At 34.2% G+C, this 22,816-nt stretch overlaps 1 protein-coding gene across 3 annotated transcripts in view; it reads left to right on the top strand.

Annotated features, from left to right (window-relative positions):
* The window catches only part of LOC149085624 (uncharacterized), a 73,604-nt gene extending 51,097 nt beyond the window's left edge, over window positions 1-22,507 (top strand). Inside the window, exons 3-11 of one of the 3 annotated variants that reach the window (XM_089233774.1) lie at window positions 7,528-7,638; window positions 11,206-11,339; window positions 11,582-11,708; window positions 11,898-12,112; window positions 12,600-12,668; window positions 13,599-14,094; window positions 18,175-18,447; window positions 19,418-20,423; window positions 20,992-22,507. In XM_089233774.1, the coding sequence (XP_089089900.1) occupies window positions 7,528-7,638; window positions 11,206-11,339; window positions 11,582-11,708; window positions 11,898-12,112; window positions 12,600-12,668; window positions 13,599-14,094; window positions 18,175-18,447; window positions 19,418-20,423; window positions 20,992-22,372 (3,812 nt within the window). In that variant the 3' untranslated portion in view covers window positions 22,373-22,507. Of the gene's footprint in view, window positions 1-7,527; window positions 7,639-11,205; window positions 11,340-11,581; window positions 11,709-11,897; window positions 12,113-12,599; window positions 12,669-13,598; window positions 14,344-18,174; window positions 18,448-19,417; window positions 20,424-20,991 lie in introns of all 3 variants that reach the window. The other 2 variants (XM_089233773.1, XM_089233775.1) reach the window with 2 other exon arrangements.
* The last annotated feature ends 309 nt before the right edge of the window (window positions 22,508-22,816 follow it).

Below are 22,816 nucleotides of genomic sequence, written 5' to 3'. Positions count from 1 at the left end.
ATAACAATATAGTTAATTGTCTTTAATGAATTTTTAGGCCTGTTGGTTTGCAGAATACGTTGCTTGATTAGTTTTCGAACATCACCGCTAGTCAATATAAAATTACGGATAGTGATGCAATAAAACGTGATGTTTGTTACATTAGAAATATTTACTTCAATGGCTAAAAAAACCCATAAACTTTTTTGTTTATAAAAAAGGGAAAAAATATATGTAATTTTATATATTATCGGGGGGGGGATATTATATATATATATCTCCCCCCCCCCCGAATTTTTAGTCAAAGTGCATTGCATGCACAAGGTTGCCAAAAGGGTGGACCCCGCAGGCTTCGTCCTGATTTGAGAGGATAGGTAGGCCCTTCATATAAATACAGCCCTGGGGTCCAATGAAAATCTCGACGTTCCTGACTACGTAGAAGATCTTAAATTTGATCCCCATGGGGAGTATTTAGTTGCTTCATCATTTCATCGCGTAGTGGAGCTTCTTTATGAATGCATAATTATCAAACATGCACGTATTCTCACACATTCCGAATAGTATCGCGTATCTGATGAAAACGAATACGTGAAAAAATGGCGCACCCTCCAAAACAATTATTATAAGATTTCAATGCACAGAGCGGCAAAAAGATTATCTTTTCATACTAATACTTATTTCACAATGAAAAATTCTCACAGTTCCATTTATCCATTTCCTTAAGGATATTGTAGAGTATTTTGGTGATATTGGAGTACGCTGATTAGGAGGCAATATTTCAACCGTTTTATCATTTCATCAATCATTTGTTGGGAAAATTGGAGTCTATTCAACAGGGCTCACGTCTGTCGGAGATATTTTATTCGGCTTGTTGAACCAATTATCATGGTCATACTATCCTATGTAAACAAACACGTCCGTAAATAAGAGGAAAAAAATTCCTTTCCGCCAGATTTCACTTTCTGCCTCAAAATCTACCCTAAAGCTAAACACGTTTCTGAATCCTTTGATCCCTTGAAATGAAATAATGACATATTTGGAGACTATCAAATTGGAATTCATGAAGAGCTTCGAATCACGTGGGTAATGATCGGGAACGTAGAGATTGCATCGCCTCAGACAGATACTCACTGTATTCAACCAGTTCTTATGACGTTTCTCCTCTTTCACCTTTCTGTTGAGTAGGAAATTTTTTATCAAAAGCTACAGTATATATATATATACCGACTAATTAAAAAAATAAATCCTTAAAAGTGCATTAAAATTAAAATGAAGTTTTTACTGAAATATTTTCCCGCACATCTACGGTATGTAGTCGGCAATTCGATGAGTATTGAGATCTGGGTTGAAATTTTCGAGAGTAAACGTGTAAATTTGTCAGGCGGAGCCTCAAAAAAATCACTTGGCCTGGATGTCATAATGCTTTTAAAACGACCCTGGGCAATGGGTATGAAAGCACTCGGAGCTATAAAAATGTTCGTCCTGGTATGTTGTTTAACTAGTCTTCGTCCGCATGATATAGCATTACTAGACGTTTGTATTTTGTAGATCTTTACGTCCGGACAGTAATTTTTAACTGTTTACCTATGTCGCCCGAACCCGATTCAGAAAACTAAAAAAACCTTAACATTTGTGATTAAACGATTATTTTTGTTATGAGAAAAATTAGCGTTTCTTTTCCGTGAGGGCCAAATTGAGTTATTTAATCTTTTTTATTGATATAAGGCACAAAATTAATGACATTTTTGATACATAATATACTAATATATAATACTGGATTGCCATTTTTGATTCATTTTTGTGAAATATTTTTCACAGTTAAGGGATACATTTTTGTTAAACTTGAAACTCGAATAGATTTTTCGAATAAAAAAATGAAATCCTCAATTTTATTGTGAATTTAACATTGTATGAGCATAGCTAAACAAGTTGAAGCTGTGACTCAAGTTATAAATGAGCTAGTCATACGTCGCGTATTTTAGTCCTAACTTGACAACCGATACGATTTCCTTTTGATTACATTAATGGACATCAACTGAAAATAATCGACTGGATTCCTCGCTTTTTAGTCTCAATGAAATGTTTAGTCAGCTATGTTTGTCCAAACTGTGAAAGTTTGAAATGTGGTAACCCTGATAATATTACTTTTTTTTGAATGAGAGGAAATGTGCTTCTGAGTTTTTGTTGTTATAAATGACAATATTATATATATGCAATGACAGATTTTAAATGGTTTGCTAAAAAAATTAAATAAATTATTGTTATGATTGGAAAACCCTGAATATATATTCGTATATGACGAAAATGGTATTTCAATTCATATATAATAATACAGAAAATTAGATACGCTTGTTAAATAAGTTTTGTATAACGAATCAGAACTCAAACGAATGTTTTTAGTGCCTGATTGAATGAGTAAATGGTGGATTCAGCTAAAAATGATTTTCTCTTTAATAGTACCCCAAGAAAAATAATTCCTAATTATCAGATGAAAAGATGTCTAAATTTATCGACACTGATAAATCAATATAACTAATTATATTTCCATTGTTAATAATTAGTATATAGAGATGTAAAATAATAAAACCAAATATAATGCCTGAGTAATAGATGCCGTCTTCACATTCCAAGGAGAGTAAATCATAGCTGACCTAGAAAAATCTGTTTCTTCCAACAATCGTAGTTGTTTCAATCATTTTTGCAGTGTTTAAATATAGTATAGGCCTAATTGCAATCTTTTACGAGTCAACTGATGCGTTAAATTGTGAAGGGCAGGATCACATTACTTAAAAAAGAAAGAAAGAAAGAGGGCAGAGAGTAAGTCAAAGATGTACATTGTCTCTGATTCCAGTTGATTAGAAGCTAAAACCCATCTTCACATTGAAGATAATAGCACACGTTCGTAATCACCTGGAAACTTATTTTATTTAAGGTATGGTCTATATACATACCTATTCTCTTTCAAAAACATACTTCAATATTGAAAAAAAAAAAAAAATCTTTTAGATCGGAAAGTAAATATGGGCCGATAAACCGAAATGGAACACATGTTGAGTATAAATGAAATCAGGATATGTGTGCGTGTCTCTATTTTCCCAAGTTCCCTATTTGCGTAGGTTTTCTAAAAATATACGCATTCGTTTCGAAACCGGATTCTTATAATTAAAAAAAAGTTAGCTGCATTGTAACTAAAGTCGTAAATCCAACCAAATTTTATATAACTACAATTATTATTATTTTTTCGATTACATATAACTTGTGAAAATGAAAACACAAATACCAAGGCTACAACAGGCAAAATGCCCAACGAGACGGCTGAAAAAATATGCCCATAAAAAATATGGATGTCGAATATATAACTAAACTATATCAAAAATACAGCAACCCAATAAGAGCAATAAAAAAAAACAATAATTATGATAAAATATAAATATAATGCCCATAAAAAATTATGGTTGTCTCATCTAAGTATGGATAGCTTCTCGATTTATCCTAATATTTTTATCGTATTTCTTTTTAAACGTATCAATTGTGTTAGAATTCGAGACCCACGGAGGTAAGCTATTCCATCTCGTCGCATCTCTCATAAGATTCTTTGATGCTCAATTGTGTTTCTCAAAGTTGCGTGAGATTTACCATGTTTATTAAACATTTATAGACTATATACAGCAAGGGTCTTCAACCCATGACCCACGGGACAAATGTGGCCCTAGGAGATTTTTGCCGTGGCCCGCCGACCAGTTTAAGAAGACAGCTATTTTAAAAACAATTAAATTAAAAAAAATTGTTAAAAGCGTTGGCCACTGAAATCTGCACTGCTATATTTAGAACTATGGGATACTTTCCACATTCAATGGTGATACTGTGCACTTGATACAGTAAAAGGGCCGTCGTAACGAATTCGGGGGTCCCGGGGCCTAACCACTTTTTAAGGCCCATGATTTCATATATTTCTGAGAGTGGAAATTCAGCATCCAAAATACATAATTACAGAATTTACAGAAATGCTGAAAAACACCTTAATGAAAGAAATAAGCTCATAATTTTTGAAAATTTATAATATTAATAATAATAAATTTTTTTATAAAATTTATAATTAAAGAAAAAAATAGTTACAAAATTATTGAAAGAAATAATTACAGAATTACTGAAAGAAATAATTACAGAATTACTGAAAGAAATAATTACAGAATTACTGAAAGAAATAATTACAGAATTACTGAAAGAAATAATTACAGAATTACTGAAAGAAATAATTACAGAATTACTGAAAGAATTACAGAATTACTGAAAGAAATAATTACAGAATTACTGAAAGAAATAATTACAGAATTACTGAAAGAAATATTACAGAATTACTGAAAGAAATAATTACAGAATTACTGAAAGAAATAATTACAGAATTACTGAAAGAAATAATTACAGAATTACTGAAAGAAATAATTACAGAATTACTGAAAGAAATAATTACAGAATTACTGAAAGAATTACAGAATTACTGAAAGAAATAATTACAGAATTACTGAAAGAAATAATTACAGAATTACTGAAAGAAATATTACAGAATTACTGAAAGAAATAATTACAGAATTACTGAAAGAAATAATTACAGAATTACTGAAAGAAATATTACAGAATTACTGAAAGAAATAATTACAGAATTACTGAAAGAAATAATTACAGAATTACTGAAAGAAATAATTACAGAATTACTGAAAGAATTACAGAATTACTGAAAGAAATAATTACAGAATTACTGAAAGAAATAATTACAGAATTACTGAAAGAAATATTACAGAATTACTGAAAGAAATAATTACAGAATTACTGAAAGAAATAATTACAGAATTACTGAAAGAAATATTACAGAATTACTGAAAGAAATAATTACAGAATTACTGAAAGAAATAATTACAGAATTACTGAAAGAAATAATTGCAGAACTACTGAAAGAAATGTCAGAAATATTGAGAGTAATTTCAGAATTGTTAAAAGCAATAATTCATGAAAAAAATTAAGAATTTGTGAAAGATATAATTTAATAATGAATGAAAATTTAAAATTAATAAAAAAAATAATTTTAAAATTATCAAGACGAATTTTTTTCCGAATTAATAAAAGAAATAATAAAAAAATCAAAATTGGTGAAGGAAGTTATTTCAAAATATTAAAAAAAAAATCACAGTTAACCGGAAGAAATAATTTTAAGAGCAAGTAAAAGTGTTCAATAATTTGGGGCAGCCGGTTTAATTACGGGGAACATCTCGATATGACTTAGTGGTTCACGGGCTTCATGGAAAGTTTGAATTTGGCCCGCAATGTGTCTGAAAAGTTGAAGATCCCTGATATGCGGGGTGCATGGGGAAATCCCTTTATCCTGGAATAACACGCGAACTGTATATACTTTCAATTAGAAAATATTTTCTAAATAACGTGTGTTGATTTCAGATACGTCATTCATATTGCAAGGGATTGTACAGTTATTAAAAGAAAAAAAATAAAAACTCTATTTGGTCACTCTGCCCTAAAAAACCAAATTGGAAAGTTGTTGCTCTGTCTCATCTGACCCTCCCCCAAAAAAACATGTTTTTGAGCGCAATATTCGTTTAAATATTTGAATTCGAAAATCACTGAAAACGACAGAAAGAACAGCATTTGAAGCGTGTATACAGGGTGTCCTGTAAGTGCTAATGCGGCTTTTATCTTATCAACCGTGTGTCGTAGAGACATGGTTTCAATCATTTTCTAGATTGAAAATGCTCAAAATGTGTTCAAAAATTACCCTGCACTAGTTTCGACAGTGAAAAAAGTGTCCCACAAAATGAAAAAAACTAAATTCTTATACGTTCCCCGTCCGAAAACTTCTAATTAGAAAGTTGTTGTCCTGTCTTTTTTGAGTCTAATAAAAGAGATCCTATGTTTTTAACTGCAATATTCGCAAAATTCAAAAATTGGAGAAAAGTTGGGAAAATACAGCATAAATGAGGAAAAGGAGCATTGTCCGTTAGTTTTTGCTGTTATTTCCCAGCTTATCTCAGATATTTGAATTAAAATATCTCAGTGAATATTGCACTTTAAAACGTGTGATTTCTTTTGTTGGCTTCAGAAGAGACAGGGCAATAACTTTCTAATTTTAAGTTAGAGACCAAGGAGACCATATAGAAATTACGATTTTTTTTATTTTGTGACACGCTCTATTTTCACTCCAGAAGTTCGTACAGGGTAATTTTTGAACGCCTTTTTTGATCATTTCTTTAAAATTAGAATTATACCTCTACGGGTGGTTGATGAGATAAATGCCGTATTAGCACTCGTAGGACACCCTGTATATAAAATGAGCTTGTCTGTTTGTTTATGGGGTTCTTTCCTTCATTTTCAGAGATTTTAGAATTCAGATATCTCAGCGAATATTACATTTAAAAACATGGATTTTTTTGTTGGGCTCAAGAGCTAGGGCAACAACATTCTGAAATTAATTTTTTTAGGACAGGATGACCAAATAAAAAGTTAATTTTTTTTTTAAAATTTTATAGTAACTATACAACTCCTTGCCAATGTGAATGACGTATCTGAGGTCTATACGTCACTTGGATGCTGTTTCCAATTGGAAGTATAATTCTAGGATCAACGGTTCGCGAGTTATTCCAGGATATAGGGACTTTGCACACTGTATATCAGTTATGGACAGAGGAAAAATTACTGCGTTATTACTAGGGCTGTTAAAACTTTTAACTGGTTAATCAAAAATTTTTAATCGATTAATCGAATTTTAATCGTATATTTTCACATAGCAAAAGTAGTGTTGGTAACTATATTAACTGATACTATAAAAACATTGTAGATTAAGAAATAAAGCCCGCGCTCGAAGCTATTTTAATATCGTTTCCCCTTTACCAGAAACATGTACAAATTTCTAGAACTTGGAAAATGTGACTCTATGAAAGTTGTTCTCCTAAAATGTTTTCTAAAATATGTTTCAATAGGAGATACGCATTTGCGTTTCTGCCAAAACTTGGCAAAAAATGAGTGGTCCAACCAGCTGATAAACCCAAAGGTGAAAATTTGCATGTTCATATATCTGGTATAAGAGGAACAAATGTGCTTAACATACTTATCATACCCTGGAATTTCTTAACTTGGATCTTGTCGTTTTTTTTAAATCATTAATTTTAGAAATCATCACACACTAGTTTTCGTTGAATCGACTTGTTTCATCATGCCGAAAAATTTGAGATCACAAAATATTGATTCAAATATCATTAAATACGGTCACTTATCTGAAATGTTATGTAAAGGAACATAATTTGAGACATTTAATCGGTTTAGTCAAATACATCAAGTAAAATTACGAACTGTTAATACAAATTTCAATCGAATTTTGATTGGATTGATCGAGTCGAGTAACTCAACTAAAATTTTTATCTGCGATTAACAATTGATCGATTAACCGACACGATTTATCGATTAATCTGACCAGCCCTAGTTACTACTGCATATATTTAAATTATACTCAATATTTTGAATGTTTTCATTGCTTTTCGGTTTCAGAGTGTCCAGTGGCAATGTTTGTTCGGCCTTTTGCCGTTGAACGTATACCGTTAGTCTTTCTTCCTATGACTGGACAACTCGTTTATCCAGGCGCACATCTCACCGTCTCAGGTATGATTTTGATACATGCTTGCATTGTATATGCTCTTTATTTGACTTTTCTGATATAAATTATGTGGTTCTATGTATGTATGATATGATATACTCTTTTTTTTTTCCGGGATTACTCTCAGGGGCTGACTTTTACTTGAGGAGAAGCCCTGGCAAAAGCAAGCATTAGGGGAAGGCTAATTATAGGGCCCTAGGCAAATGCCCTAATACAAAAATCAGTCCCAGCATATACACTAACAAATAATACAACGATTTTTATCGTTTGGTTCTCGAACATGGCAGGTCAAAATAATGCGCGAAAACTCTCACAAGTGTAGGTATCGAATTCCATCTATAAAATATACAGGCTGTCCCAAATTTTTTGCTCAGTGGATATCTCTGTAAATTTTGGGAAAAACAGCGTTAAATGCGGGTAAAACGATTTTTCCGCCTTTTCTTAGAGCTGTTTTTCCAAATTTTCCTCCGTTTTTCGAATATCTCAGTGAATATTGCACTTAGAAACGTGAAATGTTTTTTTTTGGCCTCAGAAGAGACAGGGCAGCCACTTTTTAATTCGGTTTTTGAGCATACGAGGACTGTATAAAAAGTTAATTTCTTTACTTTTTCATGTATACGACCCCTCATACAAATTTTGGGATTTTAAGTAACTGCACGTCATTTAAAAACTTTTTGTAATCGACAGTATGTTTCGAAAGTTAACGGTTACAGAGATATCCGCTGTGCAAGCAATTTGAACAGCCTGTATGGGGCGATAATACATGTGAAGACAAACAATTTTTGCTATCGAGCCCAGGGTTGTGACTCATTTATTCAGTCGAAAACATGGTACAATAACAAATGCATGTCAGCAGTTTAACGAAGAAAAAAAGCTTAAAATTCATGAGTCAATTACATGAGTCAAAGTAGCTGCCCAAAGTGGTGTCTGAGGGTATTGTTGCACACAGCTTTTCACCGGCGAATGAAGGATTGTTACACTGCACCGTCTTGTAGATTCCTCGTGTGTATTAATCTTGTCCTTTTCTCGTTCCTTAGCTATTAATTTCTTACGCATGCTAAACATTTTTTGATTTTGCTACTTTTCCTTGCTAAATAAGTATACAAATATTGTGGGGGGGGGGGGGGAGATAAAAATGCGAATCTTGGTTCCTTGGCTAAAATTTTTGGTAGATCACGTGAAAGAATTCATAGTGAAGGGCCATCCTGTATTTTGAAAGCCCCGAAATATTCTAGTTTTATGAGTGAATCGTCGGTGAATTCTCGACGCATAAATACAAGAAATAAAATAGTATTTGATTAGTAAGCTAAATTTTCATGTAAGCTACATTTTACCATGCACCATATGCATTTTTGATACGATTGCTAATTTTTGACTTCAGGTAATCCCTTATACAGTAACGGAAAAACGTATTTCTCATAAACACGAACTACTGGTACTAAAATTAAGGGAATTGCAGTGATTATTATACAGTGGAGCAGGCATCTTCAACCCGTTGCTCGCGAGCACCACGGTGCTCCCTGAAGTACCCAGAGCGCTCGATGCTCATGTCCGATTTCATGCTCGCGAGCATTTGATTATAACGTTACAATTAAATACCTTAGAGGAACTGCATTCAAAGATTGAAATCATCGTCATTTCATACATTCGTTTGTTGAACTTGCCGGTAAGGGTTGATTTTTTACACAATAAATTTGCTTTACTCTGAAAAATTCTGGACTGGAGACAAACCGGACCGGAGACCTCAGCCTAGGGATCAAGACCCCTCCAGTTACTGGCCAAGTCCTCTTAAAACTAAAATTACTCACATTAGTAGAAAAAATGAAAGAAAATACGCGTTCTTTGGCGAGAACTAAATATTGAGGTTTTCAAAGGAATTATGAAAAATGCCAGCACCTTGGATTATCCGGAACCTTGAGCTTTCGAGACCAAAATTACCCCGCGGCTCTACTACATAAAAACATATTTATGTTAAAAATTTCGTAACACGCACATAAATACCGTAAGAATTTTTTCTTAAATCCGAAAGCTTATCGTTTAGAGATTAATTTTAGAAAAGGATTTGATCGAGATTTGCGCTGTTTGTTGCGCCATCTGTTGATGTTTATATTCAACATAAATATTGGCATTTCTTTAGAGAAGTCAGGTTATAGTAGGTATCAACTCTTCATTAGGCGCCGGAACTTGAGGGCTGAAGCTATAAATAAATTGGTCCCCTCACCAATAAATTTTGTGAGGGGGGGCAAAACCCTCCCCCAGAAATTAATGAATACAAAAAAAAAAAAAAAAATGCAGCGCATCTCTTCCCCTTCTTTCATACGGTCTTGAGTCCCATTTATACGGGACGACTAACAACTTTTAGTGCCCTCGATGTTTTTTTTCTTTACGTCGGAGCCTCCGAGTATTATATCTGTAGACTGTAGTGTATATTTGTCCTATTCTCTACACAACATTTTTTTTAACGCGATAATGACTTCATTACTACATTTCAAAGCGCTACACACAGAACACTTATTATGCAAAAAAGCATAGATGGTAATACTTATAAATATAATTCAATACAGAGTGAAATCTCGCTACAAGGATACTCGATATAACGATAAACCTCTCTACAACGGTATTTTTTCAAATTTTTGAAACAGCGATATCCTTTACTTCGATAAACGGCTCCATATAACGATATTTTTTGAGGATATTTGGAAACCACTACATTTTTATACTTTGCTCAAAATCATCTTCAATATATTTTTGAATTTCTCACTAGTTTTTGTACTTTAGAGGGCGTTTAATGACATCTCTATTGTGCACTATCTACCCTCCAAAAGTTTTAATTAAGTTGCAGTGAGGCCACTTTCTGTGTATCACACACAAGTGTTATGCGGTATACTACTTTACAGGGTGTAACAACAAACTAAATTTTATTCATAAACTAATCAATTTATATATTTTTGCTGCGAATAAACACTTAAAATGCATTTTATGAGGGGTACTAACAACGCCAATTCAGGAGAGATGCCAACAACAGCATCAATTTGGCGGCGTCTGATGATAATGTTACCTCTCGATACAACGATAATCCGTCTACAACTATATGTTTTCTTGGTCCGCAGAGTATCGTTGTATCGAAGTTTCACTATACATGTTTCGGTAAGCCGTCAAATACCTCTTGAGGGCAGGAAATAACATAAACGTCCAATTATGGTATGGTGACAATTTGACAGAACCTGACTGATAATAAGACGAAAATATAATTATTTGAAGATTGCGAATTATACCGTGGATTAAAAGAGCATTGCCTAAAAGGGTAGGTATAACCAGTTATAAAACAAGCAACAGCTCTCACGCCATTTTTTTTTCAAATAGTTTTAGGTAAGTGGAATTTGAAATTCCTTGCACGTGCGTAAACTACTGTATTATGGGGGTTCTTTGCTGATTTGAATTGAAATCTTACTGTAGAGCTTCTACACACAACACCCTCTTTTCTCATTTTCCATATAAACTTGATCTTCACTGAATAACTGCATGATTAGAAGTACCTTTTGGATGTAATTAACAGGTGAGTGTTTTTACAGGAATCGCTCAAACTGTTCCATCCCGACATCACTGCAATGTAAAGACATCGCTCCTGATGACATCACATGGTTGGCAGCCTATACGGACGCACATTTTCGGAGTCTACTACGATGGCAACAAGACTTTCTTACAAGTAGGTCTTTTTCGTTTTTGTGCATGAACAAAACAATTCAAATTCATTGTGTTATTCAAAAACGGTGAGTAGCATTGTTAAAAAATATTCTTCTTCGGGTTTAAGTAGTCTAAAGCAATACAGTATATGCACAATACCTAATACAGTATTGTGCATTGAACCATTTAAGTAAAATTTTTCTATTGTCGTACGATGGTCATTTCATGCACACGTTATACGATGCTTTCTATTTTATTTTTTAGTGGCTCGGCGATGATGAAGACAGAAGAAGGCTACAACATCACCTTGTTTTGATCAGATTGGTGTGTGAAGAAACATCAAACGGCACATTTGAACCATGCGCTGCACTCAGGATAGGTTTCTCACCAGGCAAGTTCATCTTACTCGTATATTTATGGATACTTCATACAGAGTTGATCATTTAATTTTTCAATCATTTTACTCTCAGAGTAGAAAAAAAAATCTAATTGGAAATTATATATAAAAGAAACAAGTTAAGAGAGCTTTTCCAGAGTAATTTCATTTGATAATTTTTTTACGATGGCAAATTTTAAACAGGTCTGGAGCCTCAAGTAGCTCTCGCTGAAGCATCTAACAAAAATAACTACATCATTGTTGGATTGTGCTTGGGAATACTTGGTCTGATATATGTCGGAGCCGTTCTAATTTACTTAAAAGTACGGAAAGGTAGAAGAAGAGGATCTAGACAAGGTCTAAACACATCACAAGGAACCATAGAATCGGGTGATTTAGATGAGCGATCAAGCTCACAGGCAAGTCCAAGTTCTGTTTTCTATAGTAAATGAACCATCTCATTCGCTCACGTTGCATATCACGACGAAATTTAGATTTCACAGAGACAATTCTTCGAACGAGAAGAACGTCTGCATAATATATATATATATATATAATTTGTATTCAATTAAATATATTTATACTTATCTGCTAAATACATGAATTTTAGGTACATAAGTGCTCCAGACTTATGCAATGTCTATAGAGTCAAGTCCAGTTTTTTCAGCCACCTCGTTGGGCGGTTTGCCTGTTGTGGCCTTTGTATTTGTATAAGTCTCATTCTGTACTTCTAAGTACAGTTACGGAAAATAACTTGGGAAGCATGAATGATAACAAAGGTTGAAATACATTTTAGAAATGAATATTTTTGTAATTGATAGAAATCCGCTGTGACTGAGTTTATGCAAGCATTATATAATTAAAATTATTACAATTGCTTTTTCAAATAGAGTATCTGTATTTCAGGTCCGAAGTGCTTATATCAATAATTTGGTCCAAGAAGCAGAGTTAACATCACATAAGTCATCCTCTAAGGTGAGTGATGTTATTATAATCTAGAATTACTCGAACAAAAAACTCGAACAGGATTTTATGATTTGAAATATGATGCTTCATTTGGATTGTAACAAGGGCAACCATAGGACTCGTACTTTATGCGACACTCCTATATGTTTTCGTAAAATACATTGCGATTCGGAATAGCACACTTTATTTTCTTCTATATTTTAGCAATTTTAGTTGAGATTGACAATTTTTTCCACGTTTGCTAACTTCCTTGGAGAGAGTTAACGATGTCCCGTATTTTCCGAAATTTAGGGGAATCTTCATTTCTCTCGATGAATTATGGTCAACGATTATGGTCCAATTATGGTCAAGTTATTAAGCTGTAGTCAAGAAATTGAAATACAATCATATGCTTTGTCTGCTGCAGTGAGAGAATCATCATAGGATAGATGTCTTCATGTGCAAAATTGAAATCGAAATGAATTCAATTGAATTCAATGTTACAATTCAGTTGTAACATTCTAACCAGACAAGAGGAAGAAAAATTTTATCATTCGTAGAATAATTTTTCTTTAGTCCATTAGAATTCAGTTTCTGGACCACGACGTAAAAGTAGATGGCAAACTGTAAAAATTTCGAAAAATTTATTTTGAAACAGAGTGAATCAGCAAATAAGAAACAAACCTCTATATCCTTTCACTCTCTATAAAGTAATCCTTTTACTCTCTATGATCTAATATTTACTAAACGGTATATTAAGCGTTCTAAGCATGCCTTTAATCGTATAAGGTATAATTGTAATAAGCATGCCTTTTTTTTTTAAAGAAATTCAAAGATCTTTTGATAATGTGTGTTGATTATTATAATATTATTATGATATGAATATTTTTCATAAATTTTATAACTACATATCAAATTTAAATAAAAAAATTAAGCAATTTTTTTTAAAATTGGTTTCAGGGGCATTTGAAGTCGGAATCTGGAACGAGTCCTATCGACAGCCAACAGACTACTGAAATCAAGGAAGCAGCTTCATCAGGTGCGAACCATGCAACAAATAGTTCTTTTGACAAGCAGCTGCATATCCCACAAGTTGCACCCGAAGATTTTTCCAATCAAACTCCCTCTCAAGAGTTCTTTGTTCGAATTCGTGGTATGATCTCAGCGGCAAAGAACAGACTGAACAGTTTTCGTTATCGCCCCACTCTTCTAGTTATTCCTGAGGACGACTATTTCTATCAGGACTTTAAAGAAAGAGACATCGAATTAAATGGCGAAAGGAAGTCCGCTAGTGGATTCAGTCGTAAGGGTGCAGCGGCAGGTCTTTGCACGAAACTGGAGTCGATCCACGGGTCCCGACTAGGAGCTGCCATGCTCGATGCCAAATTAGCTCCGCCACTTCCTCCACCTAGGCAGACGAAGCCGAAGGGCAAAAAACGTGCACCATCTCCTCCAGGTGAGAAAAGTCATTTTACGGATAGGCCTGGATCATCCTCTTCGGCCACGAAGTCCTATGCAAGGGATGAAAGTGACGATTACAATGGACCTTCTACTAGTGGTGATACTTTCTCGAAATTTGATCTCTTCCGACTGGATCTGTACGAGAAGATAAACCGCATGAGGGAAAGCGCGCGAGAGAGCTACATTTCTTGTACAGAGAATGATATTGAAGTATTAGAGGTCTTCGATGACAGACGACCTAGTGGTAAGATGGCATCACTTCTTGCACGCGTTTCGAGTTGGTTCATTCTAACCACTATACGATGAGAATGCACTAGCCCAAAAAAAGATTCAGAGCTTTACTGCTTTTGCACAACCTTGCTGTCACTGCTGATGTAAACATCTGGATCCGAAGCAAATGCGGTTTCCGTGTAGAGACTTTTTCGGAGTTTAACACATTAGATTGATCTCAGAGTATAAGAGCATCAGTTAGTGGTTGAGGAATTTGGTCATAATTTGTTTTAATATCAACAATGCACGCTCAATCAGTCCATAATAATCAAGACGTACTTAAAACACGAAGATTCTCTCTCACCAACTGTGTAAAGTTAACAATGCATTTTATCTGATGGTGGAAGTCCTTCCTCGTTTCATTTGTTTCAATTCAATTTATTTATCTACTCTTAGAATCTATTGAGATGTTCAACTTCTATCGTAATGGTTACTTGTCATCAATAACACCAGCCTTTATTTAACAAAAAAATGTTCCATTCTTAATATTGAAACAGTTTATGGGAAACATTGCCATGATCACAATCCTCTAAAAATAAACGCAACAACTATTAAAAAAGGTCCCAGTCCTTGTAAAATTAACTTTTAATATACATTATGTAATAACTATAAATAGTAATTAATAATAACCCTAATAATTTAATCAAGAGAAGATGTCTAAGGATATCCTCACTACAGCGAGATAGATTGTGCAAAATTCGATTTTCAAACTTGGCCAATAGTTTCTCAATTGCAATATTAATAAATTACTTCACACCATTGCAAACTGATTTTCTCGATTTTATCTCCTTAAAAACAACCAGCACTGCTGTGGGAGCTGCCTGTGTTACAACACCCTAGCCATTTTAATTGAATTTCTTAACCGGTTCGAGATTCATTGATAAAAGTAAAAGCACCTCCTGAGATAATTCGTCCACTAAAAGCGAACATATTTTAATAATTTCTTTCATTTACACTTCTAAGTTATTTTTAAACGTAATGTTACATCAGATACCAGTAGCGATGCCACTACAGAAATGCATAATTTCCACCTGCCGTTGCTGCGTTTTGATAGCCAAGGTAACCCCCCCCCCCCAGATGCGGATTTATGGTTTTGCTGCTTGTGGGCGCGCTACACCCGCTCTTCTCCCATTCTAGTCTCATTTTCTTAACCACTCATTCCTCGAGTTCACCGATCTGTGATGTAACCCGTTTGTCACCCCCCCTTCTGTAAATAAGCCTGTGTCTCTGATTTACTGTTTTGGTCATTCAAATTATCACGCATTCTGTAAGTCACACTTTTGGTCACTTCCATGCTCCTTCACTCTCTAGGTCACTCTTTTGGTCATTCATATGCTTGCACACTGTTTTGATCACTCACATATTCACACACTCTCTACACCTTTTGGTCTCTTCCATGCTTTTACATTCTCTAGGTCATTCTCTTGCTCACTGATGTGCTTGCACACTCTTTTGTTCACTCACATACTTGAAAATTCTCTAAGTCACTCGTTCAGTCACTCACTGATCTGGGTTTTATGGTTTTGCCGCTCTTCTCCCATTCTCGGCTACTCAATCCTCAAATTTACCGCCACTCCAAACTGGCCACAGTGGGTTATAGCCCGCTAAGCTCCCTGTAAATACGCTACTCGTAACCGTACGAGCAGAATAACAAAAAAAGATTTTATTTCACTCAACAAACATCTTTTATCTTTCTCGTACTCGTCTTTGTCCATAGAACTTTTAAAAAAGCGCTGAGAAAAAACTGCAAAAAAAAAAAAAAAAAGAAACAAAAAACATTTTGTATCCAACAGACCGGTGTTTCTGATGCTAAAGGATCAGAAACACCGGTCTTGAACCAAACACACTTTTATCTGAGCTGCACTCATCCTTTTTACCCGTTTCCTGAAGGAAAACCAAGATTTCATTTTTGGTGACTTTCTAATGGGAGGATAATCCGAAATATATGTACAGGCTGATTTTTAATTCGTGAGAAAAACTTTGTAGTGAGAGAACACACCTAAACAAGCATTTTTCGTCACGGAATACGTGGTCGAATATGAAAAGTTGAGGTGCAAACTCAACCTGTAATAAAACACATTGGTGACACATTAATGACGCTAACTTTGGCGATTAGGTCCCCAAAGGTTTCAATAAAATCGCTTATACAATGCCCAGGAGATGGGCCATTAATATGAAATCGAGTGAGAAGACAGAATGTGAGAGACTGGTGACATGTAATGGACTCGCCGTATCTAATATCTAACCCATTATAGCAGAAATATAGTGTTTGAGTAATTCAGAGTTTCTCTGCAAAAATGAGACTATTTTATTATGTTGGAACTAGCATCTGCCCTCGGATATGATTAGATTTTATTTTTTATTGGCACAAGGAGCATCAAGGTTATGCCGTGCCAAACAGTGTTAGGCAGTACAATGACTAGTGGCAGATTTCGCTTTACCCATGGTGAACTTACGAGGAGGCTTACCACATTACAACCCCTGAACAATTGGATGGTTGATAGCACATATCGCAGTAAATTCGTTGGAAAATATAATATTTGCTACTGGTGAAGTGCTATTGTGCACTCTCTAAAAGCACCTCTAATGCCTTTGTTATTGCGATTCGACCACACGTTCTATGACCAAAAATGCTTGTTTAGGTGTTATGTCATCTCTTAAAGTTTGTCCCATGAATTTATAATCACCCTGTATGTAAATTTCACCGAGTGAATATAAGGAATAGCTGAAATACATTTCACCCATACATTTTAGTGAAGGACAAAGAATGAAACAGCCAAGTGGTTAAAATAATATTAACATGCGTACTTTCTGCAGTCAATGACATCATAGCTATCATAAAATGTTCAATTTTCTTGAACAGATAAACTGATTAGAACTAACTGTTCAAAAATTTGAGCTGATTGCAGGAAAAATTAACAAGCCCTTGGTAATAACTTGAATTAAAAATGTTTTTAAAAAAAACACATTTCAATCTGTCACTTCTACATCGTCTTAAAAATACGTCATTCTTACGTTTACGCAGATATCTAGTTAATCACCTTCGAAGTTATTACAGTGCTTAGAGCATATTAGAACAAAATTTGGTATTTGTCATGGCATGAAAGTGTAGCGTATTATTTCCTTTATAGGAGGACCATATCATTTCCTGGGAGCTGCTGGGACTGACCGATATGGGTAGCTGCTGCTAAGAGTGTAATTTAACACAGGAGCCTATGGATTTGCTTGACAAAATGGAGGGGGTGGGGAGTCTCTAAGAATTGTATTTTGAGAAGAGGTTGTAGAGAAAACAATTTTGGGAAATGGTGTGTGTGTATATATATAAAGCAATCTTAAATGGAATCTTTAATGCTACATTTTCTCAAATCTCTACTCACAGTTTTAAGTATTTTCCAATAGTGAATGAAACTTTTGATAAAATTTATTGGGAATGAAATCTTACCCACCACATATTAATAACACTCGTTTATTTTTCATCAATGTTGAGTACGTCTATTGAAGATTGAAAGAAAATGTTTTCCTTACTATAGTTGAGGTTTTTATAATTACTATAGTAATTGGTTATATAGTATAATATGTACAATATGATATAATCGAGGGTGTTATATATTTAATCATTGTATCTGCAGGAATAATTTTGTTTCAAGTTTACGTAGTTTCTTATGAAAATTCAGAAAAGACTACCCTGCAAAAAGTGAAAAATTCAATCTCTGAGTTTTTAAATGCACTATAGTTCATGTTACATAAAAAGTAAGGATTGAGAAGCGGAAATGAAATATATTACTGCACTTTTCTCTACTTTCAGGATCACCGAACGGTAAAATTAAAGATACGTATGGTGTTCATCATCAGTCGCTATGTGATGGACAGCATAAAAAAAATGACGACGATCGAAACGTTCCTGTTGGTGTTGGAAAGATTTCTCGTCGGCATCTACTACATAAACTCGAAGAAGAGGAGGCCGATATTCATTGCGGAAAAAGCAACGATTCGCATAAGAAATATTTGCCTAAATCCGTCTCTGAACAAAGAAAAGTCGACGAGGGTGATGGGAACAGCTGGACTCAGCAAAACAAAGGTTGGTGTATTCGCTTGAACAATTTTATATGACGTTTCATCTTGTTTCTAAATGTTTCAATGCCTATTCAGAGATTTTTGGATATAATCTCATCCTGAGTAAAAAAAAAAATTTTTTGTGTTTTTTGTTTTTCAATTTCAATTTATTGATGTATAAGGTTAATGGAAAACATTATATTTGATAGATGGAGACACCAAGGTGCCATACTGGTTGTTACAGTAAAGTTAATTCAAAAACATTACAATTGTCATACAACATAAAATAGAATTAGTGGTTAGTAATTTTGGAGGGAAAAAATGCAAAAACCAAAATAGGAAAAGGGAGTAGGGTAGTACACACAAATGCACATACAAAACATAAAAAATATATAAAATAGAATAAATATAATGACGCGACGGCAGGGGAGGTGCTTTATTGTAAAAAAAATCTATAAATCATTTATACTGATAATTAATTGGACCCATCTTGGCTTGAAAGTGATGTTGATTTAATGTAAAACTGTTATGTATGAACACAATAAAGAATGAATTGAGATGCAAACGCTTAGAATTGTTTTTTTTCTACTGGGATATAATAGGACATAGTGAAAAAACTGAAATCCAAAACATTATAACTCCCTGAATATTCGTTCGATCCTGAAACGGGAAACACTTTTCCCTATTAGTTTTTCACAATGGCAACATCTGTGTAACTATTTGACTGTCGATAGTATCCACCCTGTATATATATATTTTATATACATAATTCAAAATTGTAAACCTTTAGGAAATACATGATGAGGTTTCAGAGAGGGGGCAAATACATTTCCCTCAGCAAAACGGCATGCAGAGTTGAATTCTTTCAAATGCAGTTATATACATTTGCTTTGAAAAATTAGATAAAGAATGTGTGTTAAATTATAATTATTTATAAAAACTATTGCGCAAAACAAAAATGCAAAGAAAGTGATAATAAGTTTTTTATTTTCAAGGATGCATTCCTGAAGAATCTCCTTTTGACGAAGATGTAGCGAAAAGTTCCAAGATTATGCCTTCATCAAGTAACCATTCGATTCGGACAAGTGCAAGTCAAGATTCTTCATCAAAAGCAAAGAAGACAAGTAAAAGTAATGTCCGTCGCCGTCACGATGTAGATGATGTAAGCGATAGTTCAGAGGTAACAGAAGCCTCTCTTTCCGGTGACTCTCTGAACTCGAGCTTCAGAAAACCATCAAAATCCCCATCGTCTGTGAAATCCAAGGCAAGTCACTTAAGTATGGAAGAAATGTCCGTGCTATCGTCTTCTAGCATGATCACTGCTTCGACAGCTATCAAAGAAATAGACGATTATGATTTTGAAGGTGATGAAGAAGACGATATGAGTGAAATCACTCAAGACGATGACAGTCGAATGAGTACTGATTTAGATCCAGAAGAGTTCAGCTTAGATGAAAGTGAACATCCTTCACTGGAAGAATATTTACAACTGTCGTCTCAGGTAGCAAAAAAATTATCCGAAAGAACAGTGCCAGCATTCAGTAGCACCTCTCAAAGGGAGAGGAATGTTCTAGCACAATTTATGAAAGATTTTAAGACAACCATTGGTAGATTAAGAGCTGCCGAAGAAGCCAAGCCAAAAGAAAATCGTTCTACATCACCTGGAGCCGATAATTGGACGCTTAAAAAAGAAGATAAAAGGACCAAAGTTTCTCGTAAAGTCAGCATTTTTAAGCGCAATCCTCTCAAATCTAGACGTAATGACGAACCTCTAGTTAGTGATGATCAAAGTAAAAGTGGATATTATGACATTAATATTGTCAGTGAAACTGACGACACTATCAGCTGTAATTCATCGGCAGCGTCTTCTTTGAGTGGTAAAGGTGGCAAATCTAAGTATAAAAACAAGCCACCTGAAATAGTTCCTGCATCAAGAGGAGGAGAGAAAACCATAATAGCCATAAGTAACGATTCTGTGCAAAGAATCAGCCCAGAAGTAAGGTAAGTTATTTCAGCAACGAACATACATACAACGTATATAATATTCACGATACTACTACTTAAACGTACATGCAACACATAAACATTCCTGATCTTACAGAATTTTAATTCATGATGCTGCAAATAGTAATGAAAAGTAAAGCCAAACGAGAAAAAAAATAATAAGGGAAGAGAAAAATAAAAGATAAAAGACTGAGATATATCTCTCCACAATGGAATAAAATGTTTACCACTGAATTTGAGTTCATACAATGTAAAATAAAACAACAATTGCAAAATTCGATTTTTCAATAGAATTGTGTAAATGTTAAAAGCTCAAACACCATACTTTTAATTTTCACCCGAGTATATACTTAATATAATCTCACCATTTTTTTTAAGTTTATAATTTTTACAACAAGCAATACATTTATTGACAAAAGTGATTTTACGAAGCTCCTTCAAATATATTGTGTATTGTATTTTACTAAAGACATTAAAATAAATTGATTCGTTTCTTTGAGAGTTAAGTGTATACATTTTTGAATTGCTGTATCTAACTAATATATGTATTTATTTCAACTTTCAGAGAGGTTACGAGGATGTCACCAAAATTTGTTGGAAGCAGTTCTAAGATTCGAACTGCTCCAAAAGCTGTGTCACCTCCTTTACCACCACCAAAACCCAAGCTTGATCAAATGAAGATAAAGACAAGCAGTGGAACTAATAAGTCGAATATTAGAGAAAACATAAGTAGCATGCAATGTCACGGTGATTCGACTCAAATAGCCGTTGGGAAAACGAATGGCTCTGCGAAAGCATTCATCACTTCGAAATCAATATCAGAAGAACTAAGTGAAGTTGCTAATAGGTACCTCCGTTCACCATCAATTGAATCAGATTCCATTTCTATAGCAAACTCTGACATGACTGAAGATTCATTGAACACTCCGATCCCAAAAGGTCTCAGTGACGATGAAAACCAGGATGAAATTAGTGAAGATGAGAATGGTGCAATAGACCGTTGTTTAGCTCAACTTGCAGACTCTGTGATTCAGCCTCCAGATGATTGCTCCCTTAATCGTTATTTAAGCCAATTGGGAACAGTGCTTGCTGCTCGTGAAGACTGTGCGTTAGATCAGTGTTTGAGTAAAGTTGCAAGTAATATGAATGCAAACAGAGCAACAAAAGGATTTAACATGTCGCAACATTTACCTCTGGGAACATGGGAGCATGTATGCGTTGATAGAAATAGTGATAGAAGTACACCAACATCCGAGAGGTCATCGACTTCCCGTGGTTCTAGGAGTTCTCAAGAGAATTTGAGAAAAAAAACATTGTCTAAATCAAAACACCACCATCATCACCATCACAGGCCGGGAGAGTGCAAATTAGGAACAAATGGAGAGAGTATACACGTGCCCGATCACCAAGATTTCCATCAGAGCAATCATATGAGTAATAGGCATTTGGTTCCTCAAACAGTTGATGTTGACGATAGTTATACTACGCGTATTTTGGTTGAAAAGGCAGTTCGTAAAGATATTAGTAACGGATGTCCGAGGGTTATGAGTACTTCCGAAGACGAAGATAGTCATGCCAGTTCTCATGGGTCCAGTAAAAAACAGCAAATGTCAGAAACCAATTCAGATCCCAGCTCGACCGATTTTGATAAGCCCCGAAAGAAACGGCCAGTTGTAAGACGTAGTAAAAAAGGGTTAAACGGGACTTGCCGGCAACACATACAAAGTAATAGGAATGGTAAATCCGAAAGATTAAGTATCAAAAAGAATAACTCTCCTTGTCGAAACTCCAGTACACCGAGATCGACAAGCAGTGATGTTACAGTGATACAACTTGAAGGAGAGCCAACAAATCATGTGAAAAACATGGAACAATCTACTAATTCCTTTGTGACTTTGATTAACGTTGATAGTTCTGACTGCTCAAATAGTGCCGAAGAAAAATAGGCGTATCTAATTTTCTAACAAACGAATTTTTGTGATTTTTTTTGCTTCAAAAATTGTAATCATGAATATAAATATACGCTTTGTAACTCGTACTGATTCTGTCTGTTGTTGTTTAGTCAGTATATATTTTTTGAAATTTACCTAATAAAAAAGTTAACAAACAAATTATTAGCAGCACTATTATTTTTTAAAATTACAACAGGGGTCGGCTTACACTGCAGCACAAAAGTTTAGGCACAACGCTAATTTTGAGTTTTTCGTTATTTAATATTAATTGTGAGGCTTCACGTATTTTGTGAAGGAATCTTGCAATAAATGAATAGACACATAACAAAAACGGAACGGAAATATTAATATATATTTGCTAAATTATAACAAAAACAATGAAACTTTATGCCACAAAAGTTCAAGTACAAATTTTGAATACGCTTTTTTAGAAATTAT

The sequence above is a fragment of the Pholcus phalangioides genome, unplaced genomic scaffold, assembly GCF_987345545.1.
Source record: "Pholcus phalangioides strain wild (caught in Gottingen) unplaced genomic scaffold, Ppha-v1.0 ptg000007l_1, whole genome shotgun sequence".
Lineage (NCBI taxonomy): Eukaryota > Metazoa > Arthropoda > Arachnida > Araneae > Pholcidae > Pholcus > Pholcus phalangioides.
Note: the sequence above shows the minus strand (reverse complement) of the source record. Positions and strands in the feature narration are given on the sequence as shown.